General features: G+C 38.4%; 2 protein-coding genes across 2 annotated transcripts; both read right to left on the bottom strand.

Moving 5' to 3' along the window:
- Window positions 1-408: 408 nt before the first annotated feature.
- LOC122090892 (RNA polymerase II subunit A C-terminal domain phosphatase SSU72-like) lies at window positions 409-4,769 on the bottom strand. Its single transcript, XM_042660642.1, has 5 exons — window positions 4,399-4,769; window positions 3,878-4,023; window positions 964-1,082; window positions 676-859; window positions 409-637 (listed from the first exon to the last, which is right to left on the bottom strand). The coding sequence occupies exons 1-4, from the start codon at window positions 4,611-4,613 to the stop codon at window positions 758-760; spliced, it is 582 nt and encodes a 193-aa protein (XP_042516576.1). The 5' UTR covers window positions 4,614-4,769; the 3' UTR covers window positions 409-637; window positions 676-757.
- Window positions 4,770-8,972: 4,203 nt separating this feature from the next.
- Window positions 8,973-10,420, bottom strand: LOC122091000 (stem-specific protein TSJT1-like). The gene is made up of 5 exons (XM_042660792.1): window positions 10,145-10,420; window positions 9,812-10,052; window positions 9,590-9,710; window positions 9,368-9,477; window positions 8,973-9,276 (listed from the first exon to the last, which is right to left on the bottom strand). Exons 1-5 carry the CDS (start codon window positions 10,345-10,347, stop codon window positions 9,241-9,243), a joined length of 711 nt encoding a protein of 236 aa, XP_042516726.1. The 5' UTR covers window positions 10,348-10,420; the 3' UTR covers window positions 8,973-9,240.
- Between the last annotated feature and the right edge of the window lie 4,002 nt (window positions 10,421-14,422).

Below are 14,422 nucleotides of genomic sequence, written 5' to 3'. Positions count from 1 at the left end.
GCTCTTGTGCTTGGGTGGCGTCAATATGTATGAGATTTTTTCATTCACACTTGGTGGGGCAATAATTTTGTAAGCTCTTGTGCTTGGGTGTAATGGCTACACGATCAAATAGATTTCTTTTTCCCCTGAATTAATATCAGATAAAGATGATCCAATCTAGGTCATTGCAGAGATAAATATTCTTATTGTTTCAAACAACAAATCCTTAGTTTGGAACATCCAACCCGAAAACATTCTCCTTGGTCTTACAGATTAGTATATCGCCCTAGTACAATCCAAGACTAGATAGATACCGAGTTCTACTTCCATGAAAAAAAAAAAGTCGTTTACAAACGAAATATTTCAGTTTCTACAAGGATCAAAACAAAATAATTATTGAAATTTACCTAAGTATACCAAGGCAAGGTCTCCTCAACAAGCCATGGGAATATATGATATCATACTTTACTATTCATGTTTTGTTAATCTACAACATGGAAGTGATTAAAGCAAACATCACTTCCTGGATTGGGACTCTCAGTACTACTACAGCTGAGAGTTGAGACATAGGTAAAACCATAACAGGAACAGGAAGATAAAAACTATACACAATGGGAAATCCAGAGCATTGACATCAGAAAGCTTTGAGTCATCTCCACTCCCACCCCCCACCCCCCCCCCCACCCCACCCCACTCCAAAATCCGCCTATGCCTCGGGTGTGCTTTAAGCTGTTGATCAGTTACATTACCAGAACCAGAAGGTTCAACCATGACTTTTCTAATAGAAGGAGATGCCATATAAAACCTTCCACCTGTGCTGTCTCTCAAATGAGGTTACAATGTCATCAATTGCATCCTCCCACGACTCAGTTGCTTCGAGCTGTGGTATCACAATCAGAGCCACAATACTTGAATATATATATATATATATATATTTGCAAAAACACATGAATGTATTTACACTCAGTAGAAGCACCAGGTTACCTGTTGGCACAAATTAAGAGTGAGCCTAGCTCCAACTGCTGCCTCCTCGTGGTTGTCTTTTACATCTAAGCTGATCACCAGTACAGGTTTCATCAGAAGATGCTCCCTATTGTTGAGATCTGTACAATTTTTTTAGAAACAGTTACATCAGCTCTGAGTATCAACATTTTTCATGATTCATCTTCTCCTAAGAAATACTTGTTCTGAAGAAATTTTCAGTGCATCACTTCTCTTCATGTTGCAAGTTTTAGCCAAATAGCTAAAGAGAACTCTGCCCCCAATCCTCTCCCCTCTTTCAATGAACAAAAAAGGAATTTTCAAATGATTTTACAGGACAAATATCAAAACAATGTGATAGGCTATAGTTTGACTACGTATACTATATATATGGTCAGCCAAGATGGCCACATGTCAGTCGGGACAGATGATAAGGAAATCTGAAATGGCTAAACCATTCCTCCATGAAGCTCAAGAAAAGGGGCACATCCAGAACCTGATTTCCTTTCATATAGGATGAAACAAAATAAAATATACGATCAGAATATTACTAATTAGAATGCTGTAGTAATTTTATAAGACATGAAACTTAGCTTCAGTGCGTTCTAAAATAATAGAACTGAGATGCATTTGACTTTCTTCCAAGATTATCTTCTCTCACATGGCTTTCCCCACAAGATTTTGGTGCTAAACATGGGACAGTTGGTTTTTAGTTGAATCACTGAGACACACTGATCTTAGAATTGGTACAATGACTACAACATCAAGGTACCTCGGCAGTGCTAATTACCATGGATGAAGACTTATGCTACGGTCCCATTGAACTTGATAATCTTTTCTAATGCAGTTCAGAGATTATCTTGAAATTGATGACATCTCAGAGGCAGACAACTATTGTTCGATTTGGAGTGAAAGAATAGACAGGTAACATAGCACACCACCCCCCCCCTCACCCAGAAAAGACTGGAGAGGTAAAATGGGACCCTAAGAATAGTTTTCAACTGTTTATCACTTTATCTACATGCACATGGGGATCTCTCTTAAAATTCAAGGATTAAACTAATTTTAAGAAGAGGGGGGGGGGGATGAAGCTTGTATGATCTATGATTACGAACAAAACTTAGGCGGAGATCATGCAAACGTGACCATACAAGCTGTTACCCTCAAATCGTTGATGGATTTTTGCCAACTAAAACTTCCAGACTCCATCAAGGCAACCATACACCAATCAGAAAAGAAGTTCTGTCTACACAAAAGGGCACAACACAGTGACATACAGATGTTTCTATTGCAGTCAGCAAGTAACGCTCCGAAATAACATATTATAAGAATTTCAATCAAGAAAAGAGGAAAGAATATGATCCCGATTGTTTTCATCAAGGTAGTTCTGCACTGCCAGGTTTTCACCCGCCTCATCACATAAAAATCAAAAGCTAACCAGATTTGAAAAGTCTTTACTACAATCCTGAAAATTTCCTGGCATACAAGTTCTGATATCCTAAAAGTATGAGCAATATTCTTTACCTCTGATATATGCAATACATGTATCAAACAAAACTAGTTAAATAAATTAAATATTCCCTACGAATTTAGAAGCAGGGGACGAAGTTTCCCACCTTCATGTTGTTTCGGAATGTGCTAGTCAATTTAGTCACCAATTTGTAATAGACAACTGAAAGTATGACTAAAAAACATGCAGCTCAGTATTTTTTTTTTTTTGGTTTCCCTCGTAACTTGTCATGTTTCTGAATTGTCTATGCTAAGTTAATATTATCTACTCGTAAAAATAGCAAGGGTCTATAGATTCTATTGAGAATGGACTTGGATCATTGGAGGCTACTCTGATGATGATGCTTCTTTCTCCCACAGTATAATTAAAGAAATCAGACCATGCCATTTGAGCTTGCTTCATAAAATAACATTTTCATATAGAGACGAACCAACTACAACTCTGTCGCTGCCATTTTTACTGTAGATCCCACAGCCCATTTAGTAGGGAAAAGGCTCAGTTGAGTAGAATTGACTTGAGAAGATTAAAACCCAAGAACAATTTTGTTCGGCCAAATCTAGAAGCTCCAAATAAGATATTTAAGCAGAAGTCTACCAGCATTTTGAGAAGGGTGAGTATGCTTAGATACAACTAAAGTTTATATGTTCCTGCCACAGATTGGACAATTCAGTTAACTAGTAGGTTTCTTCTTATGTTGCTCCAAGAGATGTTTATGTTTAAATCTACAGCACTATGTGTCTTTACTCTGCAATTCAGGCAGAATATCCTACAGAAAATAAAGGACCTACCAATCCAAAGATTGGTTTCACATGCAAGCTTGGGTTGATATTGGGGTTATAAGTTGTTAAGGCATAAGATTGGAAAATTCAGTAAAAATGTACCTAATAGAACAGAAAGCAGGGGAATCATAAAAGTGCCCAGGAAAACATATTCTATGACTAATTCTAGTGTTCACAACCTGAACTTGTGTAGTGGTATGCCAATGAGAAGGGTAAATGTTCACAGAACACATGGCAACAAATGGATTCAGGTAGCAAGAGTAGAGGGGCATATCTTCACAAAAATCAGAGGACAATTAGCAAAGATTAATAACATATATTTCCAAAAACCAGGGTAAGAAGGAAAATGAAACAGGGAGAAAAGTGAAGGTATCAGGCATTGGTGTTTTGGAGTATCTTGCACAAGAACATTCAATTTACATTGAACTAGTAACAAATTGTTTTTCCACTCGCAATAATTGAAGCAAAAGGAGAAATAATTCCATCCAACATGTATAGACCTATTCAAAAGGTAAAGACAACCAAATAGTTAAATCACTTGAAGGATATTTTACTGTGAAGTATAAAATATGCATGAACAAATCATTGGAATAGAATTAAGTATCACAGAAATTGTATGCATATTGACCTTCAATTACCATGTCGAAAACCTTTTCTTCAAATGTAAATACCACATCAAAGGAACCATCAGCAGCATTTTCCTGCCAACGTTGAGGGGCAGGCTTGACGCTCAAATTCCTCTTAAGCATAGGCAAAATTCCATTTCTTTTGTACCTATTTAATTTTTAAGGAGATACTCTGCTTTAAAACTTCATATAAAATTTTAAGGAGATACTCTGCTCCGCAATTTGGAAGAAACAGTAAAGGGTTAAACAAGCACACAAATCATAACTTGTACTGAAAATTAAAATCGTAAACAGTCTGCAATTAAACCCTAAATTTCACATTAGTTAAAAGGTGTCGAGTTCCAATCAGAACATCTTCAGATCAAAGCTAAAATCTACAAAAATAATGAATTTTTTGGAGAAAAAAATCGAGTTCTGGCTTCTAAGGAAATTCAAATTGAGAAAATTCATGTAAAACTGAGGGAACTTAATAAAGAAAACAGAGTTCAGAAAAACCCTTAAACCTAAGAAGAAAAGCGGATACAGTTCAGGGTCTTTTCGTCTAAGATCGTTGAACATCTGCTTGTAAGGAGTTCCAAAGTCGTAAACGTTGGGTTCCCTCACGGAAGGACCTGGAAGCTTAACGTGAGCTCCGGTACCGTAAGAGGAGACGTCGAAGCCCTGTCTTTTGAGGAGTGAGTGAGCTTCCATGCTTCGATTCTGGTTTGAAGAACAAACCATGGCGTACCTTAACTTCATGTCTTCACTCTTCTGGGTTTTGGGGCTGAACTGAATCGAGCATGAAGAAGGAAGTTCAAGTTTTTGTTCGAATCTACTGTGGAAGTACGAAGAAGTTCCCTACTAAGTATCCTTTCCCGTAATTCGTTTGTCTCTCTCTTTGTCTTCGGAACTTTAACTAATTTTCCGGTTCTGCTTAATCTAAACCTACACTTAACCAGTAATCCAGATGACATGGGGCCACAGAATCAAGTTTTTTATTTTTACATCATCATTCATTTAAGAAAAGATTTTCCGCACCTTTCCTGCGTTCGGTAGTTATTTTAAAAAAATGTTTTTTGACTTTTTTTTTTTTTTTTTTACGAAATCTTTCATTTGATGTTCACGATTCGTTTTTTCATTTTTTCTGAAATGAATCTAATAAAAGAAATCCTTAACCATGTCCCAACATTTGAATTTCATTTCAAAACGAAATTTTGATGCAGAAAATGAAAACTCTAGTTTTGACACGAAATGTTCGTTTAGAATGACTATCAAATACAGTTTTAGCATTTTCTCCATCTATCTTTCTTCTCAGCATATGAAATGACCTTGTTGCCCTCCCATGTATAAAATCATTCCATCACAATGATCGCACCTCAATGATCTTATTGGCGTGCTTCTTTATATTTCTTGCTCAAAGAATCCTTTCCCTTTATCTTTTTTGGGGTGGGCAAGAGAACGCTACCTCCTGATGTAAATACACACCAACAAGAGAGGCCAATGGGAGGATACACAAAAGCATCTTGAGCATGGGGTAGCACAATCTTTATATTTTTTCTTCTTTTTCTTTTTTTTTTTGGGGGGGGGGGTGGTTTCTTTTCATATATTTGTAAGGGATATCATATCTTACTCCTTACCAGAATTTGGGTCTCATTTAATCTCCTACCTAACATTTTTCTTCGTCAATGGAATCTCTTTCAATCTCCTGTGTGATAGTTATGAAGGTAGGAAAGCCTTCTTGCATGGGTTAAGAAACTTAGAGCCCAAGAGTTCTCTGGGTTGCTTGGAATTATCTATGCAAGCCCAAACTTGGTGGAGGTCTTGGACTTAGAGATCTTTCTTTGAAAAATTTGGTTTTGCTTGCCAAATTGGGGTGGCAACTGATTTTATACTCAAATTCCTTATGGACTCAACTTTTAAGAAGTATTTATTTTCCGCATAGGCCTTTCACTCAAGTTCAACTAGGAGTTAATCCTTCTTGGGCTTGGAGAAGTATCTTGAAAGGACAGTCTCTTCTCCCCAAGGGGCTCTTATGGATTGTTGATGATGGAACATCTATTTATATATGTGAGGACCCTTGGATTCCTTGTCTCGAGCACTACAAAGCCATTTCTCCAAGACCCCCCTGACTGTCTGAGTGGCGGGTCTCAGATTTTATAACCACCAATGCTCAATGGAATATTTCAAAGTTAAGATGATTATTCTCACAATGTGAGGTGGAAGTTGTTCTCAAAATTCCACTAAGCTCTGAAGGTTTCCAGGACCAAAATAGTTGGGGCCCACATCCGAAGGGTGTCTTCTCAATCAAGTCTGCTTATAGGCTGGGTGCCTCTCTTACTCCTCAATCTAGCTCTGTTGCCAAAAGTTACTCTATCCCCAAGGTGCTTTGGAAGATTTTGAGGAATTCAAAGGGGTCTCCTAAAGTGCAGGTATTCTTATGGAAAGCCTATTTAAATGCTATTGGTGTAATGGTTAATTTAAGCATAGACAAATCACTAAGTCGGATATCTGCCCTAGTTGTGGACTTACCCCTGTGACTGTGGAACATGCACTTCTTGAGTGCCCCCTAGCCCAACAAGCTTGGATTGCTTCATGTGTTTCCGTGAGATCCTCAACCAAACCCAGCTTGCTGCTTCATGCTTGGATTCTTAAATGGGAAAACACCACGTTGAACAAAGAAAGAGCAATGAAATAGATTCTTTGCTCAAGCAACCATTGCTTGGGAGATTTGGAAGCAACAAAATTCAAGGGTATTTCGCATAGTTGTGCCACCTTTCACCTCTTGGATTTCTTTGATTAACCAAAGAGTGTAGGAGGCTTTTTCTCTCATCCATGGGTCTTCAGGCCCTCTACCATCTGTTCACAATTACTGCAACTCCTTGGTTGTCCCAGTAGAGTCCTCCCTCATTTTTTTTTTCTGATGTAGCTTTGTCGGAGAGGCCAAAGGCTATGGGTATTGGTTGTTTTGCTTTGGATGCTAGTAGGAAGCTCATCGTGGTTGCCTCAGACCATCTCTTTTCCTCACTGCTTTAGTGGATGAAGCTCTTAGTCTCAGACTTGGTCTTAAGTTAGCTTTGAAAGTTGGCTTGAGTCTGTTACGGTTCACTCAGACTATCAGGTTCTGATTAGGTGCATCTCTGACGTTTCTCTCTGGTTTCCATCAGAATTAGTTGCTATTGTTGTGAATATCCATCTTCTGCATGGTTGTTTTGAGTTTTGCTCCTTTTTTCATATATGTAGATTTGAGAATGTTGTAGCCCATGCCATCTCTAATGGGTAATTACCTACCTTATCTGGGGTTTTAGAATTTCACCTTTGTGGAGGATATTCTAATGATTGTAAGCAAATTTTTGCCCTTTGTGGTTTAATATTTTTTTTCTGCCCTATAGGGGCTGTTTGCACCAAAAAAAAATAGAAGAGTTATTCGTGTATTAATGAGGCATAAGCTTATAGCCCAAGGGTACCGTGAAAGGACACAAATGAAGGTGCCGACAACGTAGCCTGTAAAGGCTTGAACTGGTTGTACCCATGTGTCAAGATCAAATCCCACTTTCATTTGAGGGGTGGGTCCACCACATGGAAGGGTGATATAGCGATCTTGATCATATGGACATCGAGAAAATTGTGTAGATCAGCCATGTGTCAAATTGTAGACGTACATATTCCTTTATATTTATAGCATCCACTTCTTTTTAGAGTAATCTAATTTTTTCACGAAATTTTGAAATATTATTTTGTCAATTCATCAACTTTGTTTTGATAGAAATTTGACATATGAGAATGAGACTTTTGAATCCACTTATCCACAAAATTCAGCTCTATCCAAGCTATCATGCTGTAAATATTTGTATCAATCAGTTGAGAGAAACTCTCTAAACCTGCTAGCCTTAAGAAAGTACTCTATCTCCCCTTAAGGAGGATACATGATTTATATTTAGATCAAGAATTCTATTGGAGTTTCATCATGCCATCATTTGGAACTCTCCCTCAATTTAGTGGACAAAATGTTTGTCTATCCATTTGTTATAATAAGAGTTTAATGCAAAATGTGGCAGCATGCATTTGCTGCCAAGTTTAACAAGACATTCCAACTAATTTTGGCGACATAGCTGATGATATTGAAGCTTTCTTTTATCTGATTTGTTGGGTCTGTTGGGTTAGTCACATTTTAAATTCCTTCTTATGCCCTGCATTGCGTACAATAATTCTTATATATTGTAGGAAATGATGCCCCCACCTTTGTGAAATATAAAAATTTCACTTCTAGCTATTATTGATGTCCATGTGCATCTTTTCGTTGGTACCCATGCTAATGCGCTTGATGCAAAAGCGCACTACCAAGGAGAGTTATTTTCTCCAAAAAAAATTGAAAAAATCAAAAGTTATTTAATACAACATTCAATGCAATGTCTATGTTAAATGAAATATTTATATCACTAAAAAATACATTAAATGTTTTTAAAGATAAGACAATAGATAATTAAATGGAAGTATCAAGTTTTAAATACATCGAGGTGTTATTTAGACACTTTGACTTTTTAATCGTAGTTTGGCAAGAAAACCTTATCTGCCTATGCAGTAACTATGTCAACACGCAAGACCAATGGGAGGTCATGTAGAAACATATGAGGGGCAGCGTTATCTTTTTACGTTTGCCTGTGTCTTGATGTCTCACATGTAAGCATACATGATTCTTTTTTCCCTAATATTTTTAAGCAAAAGAACTGTCTTATACCCAAACACCGATTGCAGACGATTTCAACCCCCCAAACACCCCCACCCGTGTAAAAACCCAAAAACCCACCATGCCTTTATACCCATGTGTGTCACATCATTGGCTCTACACTGACACGAGAGCAGCGTGACCACCTATGGTTTTTTTTTTTCCTCTTATTAGGTTTTTTACTTGTTTTTTATCCATGGACAAAATTTGAATTAGGAAAAAAATTTATTGATAGATTAGAGATGGTAAAACCTACTTGCAGATCAGAGGACGAAATAAATTCTCCTCTTTTTAATGTCTCACAAGAAATACTTAATATGTGGTTTTCTGTTCCTTGTAACCTCGTTGGATTGAGAAAGAGAGATTTGCTTGTGTATTCTCAAATGCTTGTTGGGTGAGCAGCCAAGGATTTTTTCTTTATTACAACACTTGACTGCCAAGCAAGAAACTTACAAGGATGAAATCAACCAGGAAAGAGCCTAAAAAATGCAGACCCATGAACAGATTCTCTGCCCAATCAGTTCGACTGTCGCTGCTTCTTGTGAATTTGCAATGGAAAAGAGTTGTTCTAGTCAACCCTTACAATCCTACACAGTAATCAGCGCCCTCTACTTCACGGGCAAGGAAGAAGATTGTCAAGAGCAATTGAAAAGAGAGGAATCTCTACTTCATGGCCGCAAGAACTGTTGGGCCTTCAACCTGAGATGTATACATAAATACACAAAGCAGAGGATGAGAAAAAGGACAAGAAGATCATCCCAAATCTACAAATTAATAATTTATATCCTACCATGAACTTGGTTCCCCAAATCTCTTCGTCAGTGGCGGGTATGGCAGTAATTGTATTCTTAGGGTGCTCGTAGCTTCTCAGACCACCGTCTGCGGTGAAGAAGAAGCATCCTGTAATTCAAACGACAACAATTTGATGAAATCAAGGAAACAAGGAAAAAAGGGTTCTAACTCCAAACAAAATTAGGATCAAAAGAGGGATGAGAAAGATGATGATGATTACCCTGAGGGAAAGATGCAAGAGACTTTCCACAAGCACCTTTGAGCAAGTCGGCATCGTCAGCAAAGGCGACGTACCCATCGGCGGTAATTCCCCAAAACAGAGGAACCTTTCCGAATTGATCCTGTTTATTTTCACAGCAAACCCAAAATTGTCATCACTTAGGAGAGAGAGAGAGAGAGGTGTTTGTGAAAAAGCCCAAATAGGAGAGAGGAGATGACTTACAGAGGCGACGAAAAGGGTGGAGGTGCACTTGTCGAAGAGGATGAAAGCGAAATTGCCTTCAAAATGACCGACGACATGGCTGGGAGGGTAAGGGGCTCGATCACGAAGCGTCTTGTAAGCCTCTATCACAAGCACTACCTCGTTCGCTGACTTAGCCAGTCCATATTCTTGCCTCAAACTCCCCAGATTATCCAGAACCCCTTCGAACAAACAGAATATATCATCCTTCACTGCAAATGATCTGCAATTCCATCACCCACCACCATTATTATCAACCCACTTCTCAAATTTTATTTATATGAACAAATACTGTAATCGAAAGTGATATTATACCTGGGTTGCAGAGCCGATTCGCTCTTGTGAGTGTAAGACAATTTGACATGGTCTCCGATCTGTACCGACACGGCACAAGCGTTGCTTTCAAGGAACCGATTCACCAACGCCGTCGACGTTATCTTAGGCGATGGTGTCCGGCAACCTGCAGCCACCAACTCCTCCGGCGGCGTTACAACAGCGCTGCTGAAGATACCCAACATGGTTCAGTTTCTCTGTAGACCTCTCTGTATCTGGCAGTGAAGACTGAAGAGATCGGATATGGAATTGGAGTGATCCCTTATACTTTATAGGAAGGAGGAACGTGGACATGTGGTGAGGAGCAGGACCCACCAGCAGGGGATGATTCCCTCTCAGCTGTCGAGGCTGGCCCGTGGGTCTATATCTTATTTTTCAACCTTCCTCGGCTCCATTTTTTATCTAGTAAAGGAGAGGGAAAGAGAAGGGGTGACTCACAGGTCCAGAGACTACAAAACAGGGCACGAGTGACAAGCATGGTGACGAAGTGGGACAGTTGTTGGATCTTTCAATGTACATTTAGATGAACGTTTATACAGAGAATCTATTGTCTCTTCTCGCCTGATTTTAGTGCACGATATGAGATCGAGTTATCTTGAAAACTGATATGATATATAGAATCAGCTTGCATCGGTATCGAATAATTTTATCCCTGATTTTTTTTTTATTGTTTTACCCGTTTTTTCTGATATGATCGATTGCAGATCGGACCAAACTGAACCAAAGCCTTATTGGTTCGATTTTGATTTGGAGTATTGCAACCCTAAATCAAATCGAATCACATCGGAAATCAGATGAACCCAAAATTGACTCAAAACCTAGATCAAAATCGAAACCAAATTGGTAAGAAAATGAAAACAATCCAAAATTCATTAATATAACCAAAGTTTGCATAATTTTGTATACATTTGTATGGAAAGTCGAATATACATTTGTATGGAAAGTCGAATCCAAATTTAACAAAAAACCGAAATCAATCCGATTACAACTGATATAGGAAACAAAAGACAAATCGAAACTGAAACCAAATCGAAACTGGAATTTCCTTATTGGTTTGATTTCGGTTTCAACATTCCCACACTAAAACAGAGTCAGATCGACCCATTGACACCCTTAATCGGCATGGTATCAATATCAATGACTAATGATACCAATATGGATCACATGTATCCATGATATAAGTATTGGCATCGGATTGTTCATATAAGGTGATCCTTATCAGTTTGGCAAGTGTCCAATGTTGATACCTAGTCAATATCCTATCTATTGAATAGTATAGACTAGGGGTAATATATATATATATATATATATATATATATATTATTGTTCGATATATATATATTATTCGATACTGATGATTCGATACCAATTCATTCGGATACCATAATAATTTTAAGGATAACCAACACCTATTCCGATAGCGTATTCTAAAACCATACATGTGACCAATACCTCATCTTTACTTTCTGGTCTCTAGTCTCTACCCAGTGAAATAAATTTGGGAATATTCAGAAATGCCATGGAAAGGTAAGAGGTGGAGACAGAAGCTTCTTTTGTTTCTTTCCCGGTCAGCGGATATCTAGTTCCGGTGGTTATTGAGGTCCGGTAACAGTCAAAGTCACTCGTGACCTCTGGTCTTCTTTTGTTTTTTTGTAGAGACCTGTGGTCCTTTTTAGTTTCTCTTACTATTATTCACAAGTATTCGGTTGGTGTAATAGATTTCATGGGCACATATCTTCTCACTTTTAACACTATGAATCACGTCGAAATCAATATAAAGATTTTCTTTTCTGTGACGTGTAGGACAGTTTGATCCACTATTTTAGATTCATGGATTCAGGAACAGTGTTATTCCATCCATGAGTGTTTCACTTTTCTTCAACTAAATTATCTATATGTTGAGTTTGTCTCGAATTCTTGATCTATTTTGAAGATTGATCCGATCTGATATATTTTAGTGATGACCCGAATGAAAATTTTTCTGAAATCTGTGATGGAAGCAGAAGGGTTGGGCCGATAGGTCAAAGCCCGGAGCCCATCACTGATCTCGTATGGGGGTGCGGAGGCGTATCTCCCGTGGTATGGTTTGACCGGATCGATCACGACCCGATGGGTCGATCCACGATTTTGGAGTATATATAATGTACTGTTGCTTGTTGAGAAAGTCATTGTATTCTAGGGTTTTCACGCAGCTAGGGTTTCAGGGCAAGTTTTTCCTCGCCGCTGCTAGGGTGTAATCTCTCTTCTGCATAGTGAATCATCTTCTTCTTCGCCGAGGACGTAGCACACCACCCTGGTGTGTGAACCTCGTTAAATCTCTGTGTCGTACGGATCTATTGTCTCTTTATTATTCGTGTTTCTTGGTGTTTGATCTAACAAATAGGGATAATGTCAAGTGTAGTTCCAAGCTAATATGGGCATATAGAATCCAATGATATTCTAACAGGTCATAGAACATTGGAATAATCGACACTCTAACAAGTCATCTATTCTTGGCAGATGGTTCCAAGAACATTGATTCGGTGTCAGTTGCACTTACATTGAAAACGATTCTATCTTAAGGGCTACAATTAACCGAAACAAAATCAAAGGAATTTTGGGGAAACCAAGGGTGAAAAGGATTTAAATCCTCTGTGGTGAACGATGAGTGGCAGTGAGGATATAATGGCTAGGAGGATCTCGATAAGTATTCCAACCGTTAGATCCTCATTACCGCTCACTGTCTCACCACAGAAGTTTTTTGTACGAGTGAAAATCACCTAAAAAATTCGAAAGGAGTCCAACCCAACTAATTGAGCATCAAACAGATTTTGACAGAAACAGATTCTATTTTGAGGATTCCATTGGATGAAATGGAATATACTGTACTTAAGAGTGCTTAGGATGGGGTGCATCACCTCCCCGGATTAAGGCACAAACGCCCGCACCCTCATTGGAAAGAAATATTTTAATATTTTTTACAAAAATTAACCATTATAATGGAGTAAAATGTAATATTTTATTATCGGTGAAGGAACGCTACCCACTAATGTTCCCTACGCCAAGACATATGGGAAAATGGAGCTTGGGCATGAGAGTCTTTTCACAGCATGAGTCCACTTCCCATGTGTCTGGGGGTATGGAACAGTAGTGGATATTCTTTTTCTCTATTAGTATTTATAGGAATAGCATTATAACAGTGTGCATAGGTATTGTTGGGGGAAAAAAATTGAAAAAGTACATTTTATGAAAATTTTAAGGATTAAGTTTTCCTAAGGCAATAGTGGATAGGAATCCATTCACCATGCACCATGGCACATCGCGACTCCAAACAAAAGGGGGAAGAGAGGGGGTCACATCTGGACTGTCCATTGTTCAGCCACTGGTTCAAGTAAAACTTTTCCAATTTTTAATTAATTTCCATTAATTAATTAAATGAAAAAAGAACTTTGTGCAAAGTGAGGCTTACACCAGTGCTCTTATGTGCCCATCTCTAACCTCTCTTGTACAAAGACATTTCTACCCCTTGTGTTAAAGAGGAGAGAGAGAGATACACAAGGTACTGGGTTAGGCCGCTCTCCCAGACAGAGAACCACTTTCACAGTGATGCTTGGCTCTACAAATCTTCAGCTTCAAGTATAGATAAATGTGTGAGTAGCCCTAAATCATGTCAACCTCTTTTCTCTATTGGTGGGTTTAACCTTTTTTTTCATCAGATTTTCCTTTGGATTCGACTTGGTGCAAGTCAGTCAAGCTTTCCTTTGGATTCGACTTGAGAGTTATCTTGTTCCCTTAGTAGTTAAAGGAAGTGCCTTCTTCTTCTTCTTCTTCTTCTTCTTCTTCTTTATTTGATAGTCAAGTGAGTTATGATTTCATCAAGCGAGTTCTATTTGAAAGATGAAATCATCCTTCTTCAGCTCATATAAGTCATTAGTAGGAAGGAGGAATCCCAGAAGGAGTTGAGATCAGAAGCACTTACTCTCTCCATGTAAACATTAGTTTCTCATGTTGGTCCACTTTTGTTGTGTTATGTATAGGTTTTGGTAGGTTCCGGCCAACCAATTGTGGACATGGAAAGGTCAACCGGCTCAAGTGGACTGATCAAAAGTAGAAGATGCTGCAACTTTTGCCTAGACGATACAAGTTATCTAGCTGAAGGGGATTGATCTATCTAATGCTCTATCTGCCTGGCTCCCTGAATGCCATCTAAGAAGCTTATGTCAAAATCGTATGACACTGTTCCTAGTTGGCATGTGGGGAGCCATGCAGGTCTTCCAGAAC

The sequence above is a fragment of the Macadamia integrifolia genome, chromosome 10 (assembly GCF_013358625.1).
Source record: "Macadamia integrifolia cultivar HAES 741 chromosome 10, SCU_Mint_v3, whole genome shotgun sequence".
Taxonomy (NCBI): Eukaryota; Viridiplantae; Streptophyta; class Magnoliopsida; order Proteales; family Proteaceae; genus Macadamia; species Macadamia integrifolia.
The sequence above is the reverse complement of the archived record's forward strand: the minus strand, read 5'-3'. Positions and strand labels throughout refer to the sequence as shown.